The sequence below is a fragment of the Magallana gigas genome, chromosome 4 (assembly GCF_963853765.1).
Source record: "Magallana gigas chromosome 4, xbMagGiga1.1, whole genome shotgun sequence".
Taxonomy (NCBI): domain Eukaryota; kingdom Metazoa; phylum Mollusca; class Bivalvia; order Ostreida; family Ostreidae; genus Magallana; species Magallana gigas.
In genome coordinates, this window is record NC_088856.1 from 55,750,613 (window position 1) to 55,765,937 (window position 15,325).

The following is a 15,325-nucleotide window of genomic DNA, read 5'->3' on the forward strand; positions in this document are numbered from 1 at the left end:
CAATTTTTAAATGTGTATCAAATAACGGACCGCCTCCTGGCGGCCCGTAATAAAAAATATCGGAAATAAAAAAACGCATTCGAAAAATCATATCTTATGAGTATAAAACGGTGATAACAATTTATATAAAAACAAGGAATTGAAGATTTGAAAAACAAAACAACACAAACGGACGTTAAATGAATAACATGTAGATGTATGATACCGCTATTTGATATAACACGCTGTAGTAACAATATATCACAATGAAAATGTAAACTAAACAAATACTGGTATATGTACAATTTATACAACATGCATCCTTAATTGTAACATTGCAAAAAAAAAACCATTCGTATATTGTTTTAGTGTGTTTTGAAAGACCTCTCTGACTTGTGAACAAGTAATGTGATGCATATGCACACTTGTTGTTCGCGTGATGCTCACGACTTGACAGGCGGTTTTGCCGGCGGAAGTTCCGACTCAGAGTATGGCGGCGGGGGCTCCCCATAGAAAGGCCCTGGCTGAGGGTTCACCCCACCGTAACCGCTGTGACTGGCCTGAGGTTCCTCGGAGGGTGGGGCAGACGGGGTGGCTACATACTGAGGGCCCTGAGGGGCTCCGTAGCCATGGTACGGTTGCTGTGGCTGCTGCTGGTAGCCCGGATAATAACCGCTCTGGGCTGCCGGCTGCTGAGTTGTCGCCCGTGGGTAACCGTGGGCCTGGGGGCGGGGCGCAGATGTGACAGGATGTGATTGGTTGGCTGATATCACGTGACCATTGTCCATCACAGGGTTATCAACATAGTATTCATCTACAAGAGCATTGTCTATGCTATCAGCTGAATTTCTAAGCAACGCCAGGTATAATTTCACAAACGGGCACATGCTTAATACTTATTGAATCGTAAAAAGCACCCTCTATCAAAAATTTACAAAATTAAAAAAAACAACTATTAATCTTATGTTGTGTACAGTATACAGTCATGTATTTACGCCTTTTACTACATGTATATGTTCTACTTGAAATATAAAATGTATATATGTATGATTTCTCTTCTTAATATACATCTTAACTTTGCTTTAAATTCATTATATTGCAGGGTGTTTATTGATGGCAACTTTCAATTGGTTAGATTATGCTTGTTTGAATGTTTGTTTGTTCGGCTTTATTTTGTTTTGTTGTCTTTTGTCTAGTTCTTTGGTTTTTTTTTTAATGATTAGAGCTCCGATTTTCATCCCCGTGTGTTTTTTTGTCTCTTACTTGACATTCCGATAAAGGATACGCCCCACACACAACTCCAGATCCATCCCAGTAATAGAACCGGAAGTGTCAGAATTTGCAGTATCCCGATCCAAAAGCTAATGCAAAAACTACTCATCTTCTCGCAATACGTCATGTCCTCACTGCGTGCGCAGCAACATACCGTAAACCCGGCAATGATTGTACCTGTGTAAAAAGGGGGAAAGTGTTGTACCCTAATTTTAAATTAGATCTAAAAACTGGAAAAGTTTATAGATATTTATTTATAATAATATGATATAAATTCGATCGTTGGAGTGCAGCATATAGCTAACTACACGCGGTTACACGTGTGTTTATATATATATATATAGAGAGAGAGAGAGAGAGAGAGAGAGAGAGAGAGAGAGAGAGAGAGAGAGAGAGAGAGAGAGAGAGAAAATCCATTTATGCTGTGGGTCAGGTTTTTAAAAGTAAGTTTGGCTTCTTTAAATCCAATGGAAAAACCAAGAAGTTGTACATTAGGCACAAATTGCTGAGTAGTTTATTGATTTCTAAATTCAAACAAGTTATAATTAGATATTTCATTTTATTTTGTGCTTCAATTTTTTTGTTCTTTCTATGAGGACGAGAGGGTGCGTGACACTAGCCCTAGAACTTTAATGCTATGAAAACAAACAGTATCATATTTATTGCGGAGTATTTTGTTAAATCATTTCTAATTTTATGAATAATTAGGAAGTTAAGAGTTATCCCCCATATATTGTTTGATATACAATATATACAATTATATTTTAGACCTGCGTTTACAAAACAGAATTCATGCAATTCATCAATTTATTGATGATCCTTGCAAATCAAATCACAATTTCTCTGTTTTGGAGTACGGTCGTTTTTTTTATATATTGAAGGGGATGAACTAGTAAGTTGTCAAAGAGATTTTATTTTCAACCATACTGCTCGTGAATCTTATTTCACTTCAGGATCACAATATGCATGTGCTGCATGTGCACATTTTTACGCCTTTTTTTATACTAAGGCACCAATATTATATTATCCCCTCACCGACTTTTTCAACACATAAGATAAACATCATAAGCCTACAGTTTTACAAAAGAACTTACGACAAAGTATTTTCAGTCTCGTGGAAAAATCTTTGAAAACATAATTTACATAAAACTATACATTTACCATTATTTTGATTTCTATAATAATATATATTTTATTGTCATTAAATTTAAATATTGATTAGTGTACGATAAATCATCATTCATTAATTTGGTCGTTAGTCGTAAGTTCTTTTGTTAAACGCAGCTGTCGACTTAACCGACTTGTCCCGTTACACAGCAGTTTGAAGGTACATAGGTCTTTGCATCTATACAGGCCTTATAGGGAAATGTGACCCAGTCTACATGTATGTGTAGCTATGGTCGTAGATAGGCGACCAATTCTCGTACTTACATTCTGCTGCATGTTGACGAGGCCGATATACAATAAGATTTAACTGTGTCTAAACTAGGTGGATCTACCCTTAATCTCTGAACAAATATTGCTCAAAGGCACTTGAGGCATGGAACCTCCCCCCTCCCCCCCCCCCCCCACCCCCAAACCCCTCCGTTCCTTTGTATTTAATTTTACAAATCTGAAGCCAACACTTACTTTCTTTCTAAGATACAATTCTAATTTGCATATCATTTTATAGAAAATGAAACCATTTCGACTCTCTGGGCTGTTATTTTTAATAAAAATCATTTATATAAACCAAAATACAATATTTAATAAAAGATTAATATGTTACATTGTCAAATAAGTATTAAGCGGTAAAAACATGAGAATAATCAATTCTGAATTTTCCTTTTCTTTTAACATTTGGTTTAATTTAAAATTATTGTTTGCATTTCTTATAATTTGGAAATATAGCGATATACATTATACATAAATGTATTATATAAGTTAACAAAGTGTACAACAATATCGACACGTTCTGTAATGACTGTTAAATGGAGAGAGAGAGAGAGAGAGAGAGAGAGAGAGAGAGAGAGAGAGAGAGAGAGAGAGAGAGAGAGAGAGTGATGAAATTATTAATCAAAGAAACATAACTCTTACCTAACCCTGGAACGATGAAGTTCAGCACAAAGCACATGATGGCCATTGGGCGGGGCATGGCGGGGACCGCTATCCTCCCCTGCTTCCCCCGGGCCCGGACCTCTCCCCGACCCATTACTGGTGTGTGTTTAAAGTCTGGGTTTTATTTTTCTTTTGTCTATATACTGGACGTCTGATTCACCCCTGCACGATTGTCAAAAAATACCCTGCAGTCATACATGTAGTATAAGATACGCGACATCTTAAGATTGGTGGAGTATAATTATATCAATCGATTAGTTTGTATCATTACTTTTTGAATATGTCTACTACCTGTTAGGACTTTAAATCGAAACTTGATAAAGTAAACAACCAAAGAGCACTAATCTTACCTTCGCTTTCAAGCTTTGTTTACACTGCTCTTTCCGGATATACAACACGAGTAATCTCCCTTTCCGTTGTGACATCACTGTACATAGGTGGATCCTGGTTTTGGTGAATATGTATTTTGTGTGATAATCATATCAATGTCAGTATAGACCTTGGTCTTATTGATTTGATTGCATTAATAGTTCTTTATGAACACTGCAATTATAATCTGTGCACGCACAGGTTGCGTAGAAAATTCCTTGCTATGAAAGATAATTAAATAATTATAAAGAATCGCCACAACCATGCATACCTAAGTTTCTACCATCCTTTCTCTTAAAAAGATTTTCCCCTTTACACTTAGGCATATATCACGGAAGAGTTCGACTTCTCTTGGGTGGATGGTTGCAACCCCCAATTAATTATATTTCTATCTAATTCAAACTATAAAGTTTTGTTTACAGTATATGTAGTAAATTTTGTGCGCATTTATTTATACGGGATACATTTATTTTCCTTTCCGACCGCTTTTTGTCACAGTTAAAGACACGATTTTTAAAAGTAAAATATGATCCAAACACTTTTCAAGTGTGTGACCACTCGACTGCAAATAGTATTTTAGAAAAAAAATAATTTGATGTGCAGATAATCATTTCATGTTTTAATTCAAATTTAATTTCACTACACGTGTTTTAGTTTTCAATTAAATGGATTTCTTTGTTATGATATGGCTTAAGCATCCCCACTCCAACCCATCGCGACCAAAGCTTATGAGTGCATTTAATTTTTTAAAAAATCGCTATTGCTATTGCGCTATCTTAGCTTTATTCCTAGCCTTTATTATGTTCTCAGGAAATCTTTTATTGTTAAACATTGATAGACAACTGTATCAATATTCGTATCTATATAAAGCAGAAGCGTAGGTCTTGGCGATTAAAAAGTTTGATTTTATACCGGTTCAAATTCAGGATTTTTATGGCTTAAATTTGCTGAAAATTAATAAATTAACGCTAAAGGATGATATTAACTTAAAATGAAAACAAAAACAAAACACTGTAAAAAAACATAATGTGTATGTAATACGCCTAAATACTAGTATATGTTGTATGATCTACTGTTTAGACAAGGGCCATTGAATATTTTTGGAAAACTAAAAATAATCCCCCCCCCAACCCCCCCCCCCCCCCCCAACAATCAAACTCTTTAAAAAGGAATAAACTTTATGAATGGCACAAGAAATATACCCAACATAAAGTTTTCAGTAACAATTTTTCAAAATATTCCAGGCCGAATTTCCCAAGGTCCCTGAGATTGAATCCTGCAATAAAGGTAATGTCAATCATCCGAAAACCACTTGGATATAAAGACCTAATAAGATATAAAGGACCTAAAATGTTCATTTATTTTGTTTGTGATCCATGTCACATGGAATTTTTTTTTTGGAAATTTAGGGTTCCGAACAAAAATGAAAATTTTTCTGAAATTTTTGCTAAAATTTGATATAGAAATTGATAATTTGAAGAAATCAAACACATATTTATAATTTGAACTATTATTTAGTTATGATTTAATACAGTATGAAGTTGAACACATGTAGTGACTATAAAAGTAAAATCTAAGTCAAATCTTAAAATTTACGTACTGGTGGCCTAAAAGGGCTGTTCATGATGAACACAACAACAGATGCTACAAAATTTTGGAGCAATCAAATTAAAACGCAAATAAAAAAACAAATATAGTAATGTCATCTTTCCAAGACTTTGCATACAAATAGACATACATTTCATATCTCATTTAAAAGTAAAACAAGTAGGAGTCACATCTCAAATATTTGAGATAAAGCATAAAATAAGCTAATTTTAGGCCAAAATTGGAGTTAATTTGTTCTTAACTTTTATGAAATATAAGCTAAATATGCCAAAAACTATCAATAGAAATGTCAAAATTTTGTTTAAATATGTTTTTTTAGAACATCATGAATATATCGTAATACACAAACTATCTAGAAGTTTGGTCTGCGCTGAAAATAAGGAAGCTAAAGTAAAGGTGTTCTAAAACTAGTGAGTTATGAAAATTGTCCATTTCCTTCTTGAAAACCTTCCACCACAACGTATTGTCCCTTACTAAACCCTGTCAAAATGTCATTTGTTAAAAAGCAATTTCATTCAATATAGTTTATTTGGCATTGTAAAAGATAAATATAATACTAGAATTAATATGTGATGCAGAATTTTCAGACTAGAAGTGACCTAAATTGGCTACCCAAATCCTAAGGAGTGAACCTCTTTAAAGGAAAAAAAATTCCCGATTGGCAAAATTACGTTTGGTACAATGTCTATTATACCTAACGCAGTTTAAAGTTTTCACCCGATTTACCGCATTAGAGCAAAAAAGAGACAGTCAACAATTGTTATATATATATATATAGTACGCAGTATACTACTGTAGATGAATATTTTATTTTGTCATTTATTTACAATTTACATATATACAAATGTATGTCATTCATTTATTCCTGCATAACATCATTATGGGTCAAGAGGTCAAAGTAGCGCATGAATAATCTAAATTACAACTTTTTCTATGTGCTCAAACCTACTTGTGCTGAAACACACCTATTAGCTATCGTAATGAAAACATACTTTAGGCATACAAAAAATAAACGTATCAGTATTTTGTTATACGAAGTTTTATTAATTCATATTCCAAAAAAATATAACTTTAATTGCGGGAGATAAATGAGTCATGTAAGATAGGCCTGTAAACAGAATGATGTTTATGTATTGACACCGTAACGAGGCGTTCTTAAAAATTACAATTGCATTTTTTCAAAGGAGTTAATTCATTTAAAATCTATTTTTGACTGTATAACAAGCCTCGATCAAAATCCCAGTTCTTTCATGTTCAGTCCATTCACGGACCACGGTCAAATTTAACTCCTAGTGCATCTCTGTCCGTTTTGTTCCGTTAAGAGAACTTAGAAGTTAAAATTGCTTTCGTCTATAATATCGGAGGAAAATCATTATGCTCTTAAATCTGCTTCTGCGATATAGTTTCCCCTGAAAATGCTATAAAGTAGACTATAACTTAACTTTCAATCTCTTTCTATTTAGATTTCCAACCGCTCTACGACTTCAACAGAAGTTGTTCTATTCTTAAATTCAAGTTTTAATCGGTTTTTTTTTTCAATTGTACAAGTTAATTTTCTTTTCTGATTCACTTAACTTTAATAAACAAGTGTCGTCTTGTCAAAAGTAGTGTGATATTTATTCATCATGACTATCAAATACTTGCAACATTGTTGTACTATTTTTTATTACGTCATATTACTCGAAGGGCTCTCTCTCGGTCATCACAAAAAAAAGTATGGAGCATTTTTATTGTCATAATTTGCAACAAATGCAAATATAAAAAATAAGGTATCATTTTGGGTGTATATCGGTATATAAGTACGGGTTGGTAAGTGATCAATATTCCATGAAGTTCTTTGAAAATAGGGTTATCTTTAGTTTTTGAGATTCGAGGCCCTTCTGAAAATACATTATTCATTTTAAGGGCATGGAAACATCGTATTGACCTACCCTAGTGGCAGTGCGAATGATATTTAGATTTAGATCACGTGTTTTATCTTAACCTTTTAGTTTCGCAGGAAAAATTGCCATGTGGTATTAGTCTATTGCCTAGAAACTGGGTACTTAAAGTCGAGTATAAAGTCTAGACAAACTTTATCTCCATCAATTTGTGGATAAAAAAACAAGAACAAACCCTCAACCACCTCAAAAATCATAAAACGAAATACAAATTCAAAGCAGAGTAACACAGACCCCAAAAGAGATAGATCGATAGATCAGGTGCCTGGGAGGAGTAAATAAGCATCCTCTGCTGACCGGTCACACCAGCCGTGTGCTCTTTGTCGTAATCGGGAAAAAAACCCGGAAAAATCCGTAAACAATTAGGTGATTAATTATGGTCTAAAAATTAGTATGAAAAACGTCAATCAGCATGTGACCCAGTGGATGATTGTATTTGTTGACAAGGTCATTGTATCGAAAAGATGACTTCAATCGAGACTGTTGATAGTCATGTTTTATCAACTTGCTAGCCTCGCCTTAGAAACTGTTCATACGAAGAGCATGTCCTTGCATGTCCTTGCGTATCGAATTAACCGAGAGACAAAAACACCATATACAGGTGATGAAGGTATATTGCTACATAAGTAAGGAAAGTTGACTATAGAAAAATTAAAGTCATCGCGTTTATCAGTAAGTTTCGTTGTTAGGTTACCATCAATATCCATTTCCAGTAAAATATTCAAATATAAAACAAATGACGTAAACTCTGTGGTATCTTTTATTTCATTATCAAGTTCACTGGGATATATCGAGTCGACGTAAGAATGGAAATAACATTTGTTGATTGAAAATACGTCGTCGATAAACCTGAGTGTTAAGTTGAAAGCCACAGCGAGTGTTATTTTTTTTACGTACAAGTTTTTGAATAAATTCTGCTTCATAAGAAAACAAAAATAGGTCTGCTAATAGGTCTGATAAAATGAGTTCTAAATAAATGTGGCATTTGAAAATATTTTTCTGCTCTTGCAACAACATGCTTGTTGTAGTGACCCCTCCACTCCTACCAAGGCTAATACTTTTAAATTTTTTTTAAATTTCGGGGCAATTATTGGGTAAAATATAAAAACAATTTAACATATAGTCAAAGGACATAATTATTCGCAACCTGTGCGCAAATAGCGTTGCATTTTCTTGCTTGGTCCGTAATGCAGGGCTGCGCGCTATAAATAGACACAACATATTCCTTTTCTAATTTTAACTTTGTGATGTAATACCAGAATTGATGACGTTAACACATGATTTTTGTCTTCTGTTGTATTGTTTGCAGGTAAATTTATACGAAAACAACATGGGCCGAAAGGGAAAAGAATTATGTACGAACGTCAGGAAAAGAATTGTAAAAGCTAATAGAAAAACAGAAATACATCAGAGTTGGAAAGAACATTAAGAATGCCTAGATCTACAATACGTACATAGTATCGTGAAAAATATTTGAAGAAACAGGACATATGTAGAAAATCCACAAGGAAGGGGAAGGAAGAGAGTGTTTACGGACAGAGATAACGACAAACTTTCGCGCGTAGTTAAAGAAAACAGACGAAGAACTTACAAAGACACAGATGGTATTGTTAATAAGGGCAACAATCATAGATTTTGTACCAGAACCATAAAAAGGAAAATTCAAGAGCTTGGATACAAACGGAGGGTTGTCAACAAAAAGGCTCGGTGTAAATGGTGTAAGGAGAGGAGAAACTTGACTGTTGATTATGACTGAAGTAAATGGGTGATTAGTGATGAAAGTTTATATATGGAGAAAAGACGACGAAAAATATAATGCGCAACTTGTGTGTCCGCCATCGCGACGACATCTGAGTATCATGATCTGGGGATGTGTATCTATAAAGGGAATGGGGACTTTAACTGATGTAGAAGGTAACATAAACACCAGAAAATATATTGAAATATTACACAATAGCCTTTGGCCCGTTTTAGCCAGACATTTCCCTGATAACCAAAGTGTATTTATGGACGACAATGCTCCCGTACATAGAGCCAATTTAGTAAAAGAATACATTGCTAATGACAACAGAAGTACAACATCATGGCCTGCCCATCCCCTGGTTAAAAATAAAAAGAACACTAGAAATCCGTGCCGAATTCGTTAACACAAAACAGCAACTCATGGTCAAAATTATATTGAGGACCTTTATGCAATCATAATTTATTGGACAAAGTTACAACTGGTATTAGCACAAGTTCAAAAACTAAAACCGCCCTCTCCCAATTGAAGTATATAATACAATACAAATAATGTTTACACAGCATGTTAGGTCAACAGATCATATGGCAGTTACATATAAATTTTCATTGGTGTACAGACATCAACTAAATCTACATAGATAATGAAAAATGCTTAAAAACGATAAGGCACCAAATCTCAACATTTTTATCGTTAAGTTTAAAGCCAGCAGATCAATATACTTATTTTAATGCTATAAATGTTTTAGTATTATCATCATTCAGTATTTTTGTTAAAATGAATCAAACATGGATAGGGATCTAAAAACTGATAGAAGAAATTCCGACTGGAATATTTATAAAAATTGTGAATGAAATGTATTTATTTCGTGTCTATGCTATTCATAAACTGTATTTAATTTTAAAAAGAGTTAAGCAATTTGTATTATTTTCACAATTAAGAAAATCTCATGTAGTGTAAGTTTTTTTTAGAGATTTTTATTGAATTTTTAATATTCTTTGAAAGAATTTCTATGGGTTCCGTATTATCTTGAGTATATACAGTTACTTGGTGTGTCATACAAAGCGCATTACGTCTACACAATACTATAGACCCTTACAGCACCAAATCCAGCGTAGTAGATTAGTAAGAGTAAATCCAAGAAAGTAATAACGTAACGTCGTTTTCATCAGTTTCTAGAAAAATACCTGAATGCGTTAAAGCATAAATAGTGCTGTCTTATATGGGGGGAGTGGAGCAATGAGCGGAACAAATTGATAACCTATATAGCAGTAATCTGAGAGAAAAGAGAAATACTGTTAATCAACTTTTATAGGCGTGCGATAAATTTTCCAAAGGGGCACGAGAAACAAGTCGTCGTGAATAATTCTCGCTACAAACCAGTCCTCAATATATATCAAATTATGTCAGGCATATCATCTTTTAGATAATCTACATCTAGATCACGAAAATTAGTCGTAGCGAACCAGTTTATCTCAGATAAATCGCGAAATAAAGTCACCGTCAATAAAAGTTGGTTTATAGTAATGCATAAATATCCTTTAATAATAAAAAATATATCTTCGCCACACATTAGTGTCAGTTGTCAATTATGTTCTTTAACATTGGTTGGATATGGCGCGATAAAACACATCCAAGACTGTTCTCTTAGTAGAGAGTTGCATGGCTAAGTTGTCTTTAACCAACTGCTCCAGTTCGCACCCTTGGTAATTTGGGTAGCAAGCTTCCGTCGGATTGTAGAGTCCATGTATTTATTGAAGGTATTACAACACGTGTTTCGATCGAACACGTGTTTACCTGGTGTTTGTTATGAAGACTAACCAATTTGATTGGTTATTATATTTATAGAAAACCTGTTCTACAGGTATTCTCGTAAGGTACGCACGATTTGGAAAAGAATTGAGTTTTAAGTCATTCGAAGGCTCTCTCTCAGTGCAAGCAGACGTTTCTTAGCATTTACCTATGGCTAATACAGACCACGAGGAAGATATATTAATGGAAGAAGATACTGCTCATAGCCTACAGAACAGAATACGGCTAACGCATTCGCTTTGACCGACGCAGTTAAGCTGCTTTCTACGGCCATTTCTACACAATTTCAACAATTAACGGAGAAGTTACAAGAAGATAACAAATCTTCAGCACAGCAACTTTCTAAGAAATTCAAAGAAAATATAGCTGGAAAACTGAAGTACGAAGGGAATAAGGTACAATATTTGTTCAATGAAGAAATATTAGATGAACTTGAAAAACTCAAAAATTTGTCTAAATACAATGAAAATGTTGTCAAAAGAATTAATGATAAACTTAAAATTAGACAAAAGTATATTAGGATGGCAGACGGGTCACCTGCAGGGTGGAAAACGGTTCAGGAATACCAGTGCAATGATATCGCTGACGACTCGGACGACGAGAAAAAGATCAGGAGTGCCGAGAACAGAGCTCTCAGGAACAGTAAACAGAAAAAGTCACGCTTCCAACCGTACTTCAAACCCGTACCCTCTGCTGCTGCCGGTTCTGCTGCTCAGTTGTCTGCCCTTGCTCTACAACAGACCAACACTCTGCAGACCAATGCTGGTGCCTCGAACTCGTTCAACCAGCCCTTTCGATCAGGTAGTAGACGTACCCCACAGCCCAGCGACGTCTGCTACAGGTGCTTCCAGACCGGGCATTGGAAGACCAGATGTCCCCTCAACATCTCCACAAGTTCAAATCCCAAGTGATCTTGATGATAAGTATTTATTATCTGTAGATATGTTCGAACGAATAACAAATAATGAGATAATGAATGAGCATTGCAAGTTATTATCTATCATAGAATCAAATCAATCATGCACAGGTGTAAAAAATAGTTTACAAAATCATTATGAATTTTGGAGAAAGATAGGCGCATTTGAAGATATCTTGAGATTGATCAAAACCGGTTATAACATTCCTTTTGCAGTTAACCCACCGAGGATTTATTTGAAAAATAATAAGTCAGCTTTACAGAATTTTTCTTTTGTTACAGAAAGCATCGGAGACTTAGTAAAATCGGGTTGCGTCATACAAGTTCCTTTCAGACCATTTGTTGTAAGTCCATTGAGCGTTGCAGAAAACAGAAAAGAAGCGTTTGATTTTAGATTTGAGTATGTTAAATGGTTTTCTGAAAAAAGAAAAGATAAAGTTTGAGGATCACAAACTGGCTTTACAATATTTTGAGAACAATTGTTTCTGTATTAAATTTGATCTTAAATCTGGTTACAACCATATAGATATTTGTAAGGAATGTCAAACATTCCTTGGTTTTGAGTGGAAAGGGGAATACTATTGCTTTACAGTACTTCCATTTGGTTTGTCTACAGCCCCGTACATATTTACTAAGTGTTTAAGGGCTATGGTTAAGTATTGGAGATCTAACAATATAAAAATTGTTCTGTATTTAGATGACGGGCTAGCTATGGCAGAATCATTTGAGGAATGTCAGAGAATTTCCAGTTTTATCAAATCATCACTAGAGGATGCTGGATTATTAATTAATCAAAAAAAAATCTATTTTCAGTCCAGTTCAAGATATTGAATGGTTAGGGATCAGATGGAATTCAGTAAGATTTAGCATTTCCATTCCAGAAAGAAGAATTCAAGATGTTGAGTCTACTATTGTTCAGTTTCTTTCAGATTTACCAAAAGTTTCAGCTAGGGCGCTGGCCAGAGTTGCTGGGAAAATAATTTCATTGCAACCTGTCTTTGGTAATATTTGTAGACTAATGACAAGATACTGCTATATGGAAATAGTTTTCAGAGTGTCATGGGATAATACACTGAATTTCAAGTTTGCTACAAAATCAATAAACGAATTAAAGTTCTGGTTAATACATTTTCGAAAATACAATAACAAAAAACTAACAGTAACGGAAAGAGAAAGTACGATAGTTTATTCAGATGCTAGCGCTGTAGGCGCTGGGGCATTTACTGTGGGTGTGGATGAAAAGTGTTTTCATCAAATGTGGAATGAAAATGAAATGAGCAAAAGTTCGACATGGCGAGAAATGAAAGCCATAGAATTGGCCTTGATATCATTTAACGAACTGTTATTTAACAAATGCGTCAAATGGTTTACAGATAACCAGAGCTGTGTGAATATTTTGCAGTCGGGCAGCATGAAAGCAGATTTACAAGAAATAGCATTTAATATATTCTTGTTTCGCAGGGAGCACAACATTTCAGTCGACATTCAGTGGATCCCCAGAGACAAAAATCAGAAAGCTGATTATTTAAGCAAACTTGTTGATTATGAAGACTGGGGAGTGTCTCAAGATTTTTTCAGTTTCATTGATTCTTTATATGGTCCACATTCCGTTGACAGATTTGCTAATTCAAAAAACAAAAAGTTGCCTAGATTTAATTCGTTGTTTTGGAATCCGGCTACGGAAGCTGTAAATTCATTTACTCAAGACTGGAGAACAGAAAACAATTGGTTAGTTCCGCCCATTTATTTAGTGACAAAAACCATTAAATATCTCATTAATAGCAAAGCGGTGGGAACCTTGATTGTACCAAAATGGAGATCTGCTTCTTTTTGGCCTTACATTTATAAAGATAAATATTCTACTTATGAATATATCACAGATATCTTAGAGTTCAGTGACGCATCAGGAATTTACGTGCAAGGTCAGAACAAATCCACGGTTTTTGGTTCTAACCGATTTGTATCTCCAGTATTGGCTTTAAGACTTGATGCAAGGTTTTTGTGATATAATGATACATATATCATAGGACGTGTATATATACAGCAGGACCTGGTACTATAAGAATGGTACTGCAGACGTTGATGTAAATATATAGTTTGAGGCCCTGGTACATATTTGTACTGCAGATGTTTGATACATTCTAATTTAAGGCCCTGGTACATATTTGTATTGCAGATGTTTGATATATTCTAATTAAAGGCCCTGGTACATAATTGTACTGCAGATGTTTGTTTTAATTTATTTAAGATTCAGGTACATAATTGTATTGCAGTTGTTTAGTTAATGTGCATTAATTAGAATTACCTTGATATTCAAGATATTTTGATTGAACAGTTTCTTTTAATTGGTTATTTGTCTTGTACATTTTGCAGAATTATTTTCGGTCGGCAGGTGGACGTCTTTATTTGACAGCGCTCAGGATCCATCTCTTTTGAAGCTTGCGGAGTCCTTACCGAATTACTGCCTAAAATCAAAAGCCGAAAATACAGTAAAGAAATATAGGTACGCATTCAAAAACTTTTCCAAGTGGTGTAAAACATTTAAACCAACCATCGATCATTTACCAGCCTCCGATGTACATGTCGCATTATATTTAGCTTATCTCGCAAACACTTTTGATTCCTCTTCGAAGATAGAAGAAGCTACTCATGCAATCACATGGGCTCATGACATGGCTGGATTCCCTAATCCTTGTGATTCCACCTTTGTTAAGTTTGTGAAAGAAGGTTGTATCAGAGAACATAGTCACCCTGTCGTTAAGAAAGAACCGATTTCATCAGATATATTGTCTGCTGTTGTTGAAAAGTTTGGGAAGAGTGATGCAACACTATATGACCTTCGAACCTGTTGTATTTTTCTTTTAGGATATGCAGGTTTTTTGCGTTTTTCAGAAATTGTAAACATAAGAAGGTCACAATTAGTTTTTAGTGACTCTCATTTAACATTGTTTATTACAAAAAGCAAAACAGACGTTTACAAACAAGGTTCTTCTCTATGTATATCTAAAACGAATTCTTCTACTTGTCCTGTATCTATGCTTCTCCGATATTTACTTTTATCAGACATTGATGAAAAGTCGGAAGACTTTATTTTTAGGCAAGTTACATTTTGCAAGAAAAATAACTCATACAAGCTTAGAAATAATAAACAACCTTTGTCATATACAAGAGTACGAGAATTAGTGTTGTCTACATTGGACAGTCTGGGCTTAGATTCAAAGAAATATGGTGTTCATAGTTTGAGGTCGGGTGGGGCAACTGCTGCAGCCGCAGCAGGTGTCAGCGATCGTCTTTTTAAAAAACACGGGCGTTGGAAATCTGAAAATGCCAAAGATGGTTATGTGCATGAAAACTTACAAGTTAAACTGTCTGTTACCAAACAACTTGGGTTATAATTCAAATGTCTTTTCTTTCTTTATCGTCGAACTGCACTTCTGAGAGCGCTTCTGCATCTATATACGTGTTGTTATTTATTTTATAAATTATTTATGTTCGTTTGAGTGCTAACGAATAAGAACATAAATGTATTTATTGAAGGAATTACAACACGTGTTTTGATCGAACACGTGTTTACCTGGTGTTTGTTATGAA

General features: G+C 34.5%; 3 protein-coding genes across 4 annotated transcripts; 2 read left to right on the forward strand and 1 right to left on the reverse strand.

Moving 5' to 3' along the window:
* Nucleotides 1-55: 55 nt before the first annotated feature.
* Nucleotides 56-3,849, reverse strand: LOC105319965 (uncharacterized). 2 transcript variants are annotated; one of them, XM_011417702.4, is made up of 4 exons: nt 3,699-3,849; nt 3,328-3,510; nt 1,243-1,428; nt 56-793 (listed from the first exon to the last, which is right to left on the reverse strand). In XM_011417702.4, the coding sequence occupies exons 2-4, from the start codon at nt 3,440-3,442 to the stop codon at nt 423-425; spliced, it is 672 nt and encodes a 223-aa protein (XP_011416004.3). In that variant the 5' UTR covers nt 3,443-3,510; nt 3,699-3,849; the 3' UTR covers nt 56-422. The 2 variants fall into 2 exon arrangements, with proteins under 2 accessions (XP_011416004.3, XP_034308059.2); XM_034452168.2 differs by having other exon boundaries at nt 3,328-3,533; nt 3,699-3,800.
* Nucleotides 3,850-11,079: 7,230 nt separating this feature from the next.
* LOC117682283 (uncharacterized) lies at nt 11,080-14,237 on the forward strand. The gene is made up of 2 exons (XM_066083117.1): nt 11,080-12,078; nt 14,108-14,237. The coding sequence occupies exon 1, from the start codon at nt 11,340-11,342 to the stop codon at nt 11,727-11,729; it is 390 nt and encodes a 129-aa protein (XP_065939189.1). The 5' UTR covers nt 11,080-11,339; the 3' UTR covers nt 11,730-12,078; nt 14,108-14,237.
* A 137-nt stretch (nt 14,238-14,374) lies between these two features.
* LOC136274980 (integrase/recombinase xerD homolog) lies at nt 14,375-15,231 on the forward strand. The gene has a single exon (XM_066083116.1). It carries the CDS (start codon nt 14,407-14,409, stop codon nt 15,127-15,129), a length of 723 nt encoding a protein of 240 aa, XP_065939188.1. The 5' UTR covers nt 14,375-14,406; the 3' UTR covers nt 15,130-15,231.
* The last annotated feature ends 94 nt before the right edge of the window (nt 15,232-15,325 follow it).

Coding starts and splice junctions, on each gene's coding strand:
- LOC117682283 (XM_066083117.1), top strand. CDS start 11,340: ATGGCAGACGGGTCACCTGCAGGGTGGAAAACGGTTCAGGAATACCAG.
- LOC136274980 (XM_066083116.1), top strand. CDS start 14,407: ATGGCTGGATTCCCTAATCCTTGTGATTCCACCTTTGTTAAGTTTGTG.
- LOC105319965 (XM_011417702.4), bottom strand. CDS start 3,442: ATGGGTCGGGGAGAGGTCCGGGCCCGGGGGAAGCAGGGGAGGATAGCG. Junction 1,429..3,327: donor CTTCATCGTTCCAGGGTTAG/GTAAGAGTTATG, acceptor CTTTTTACACAG/GTACAATCATTGCCGGGTTT. Junction 794..1,242: donor ATCCTTTATCGGAATGTCAA/GTAAGAGACAAA, acceptor ATGCTCTTGTAG/ATGAATACTATGTTGATAAC.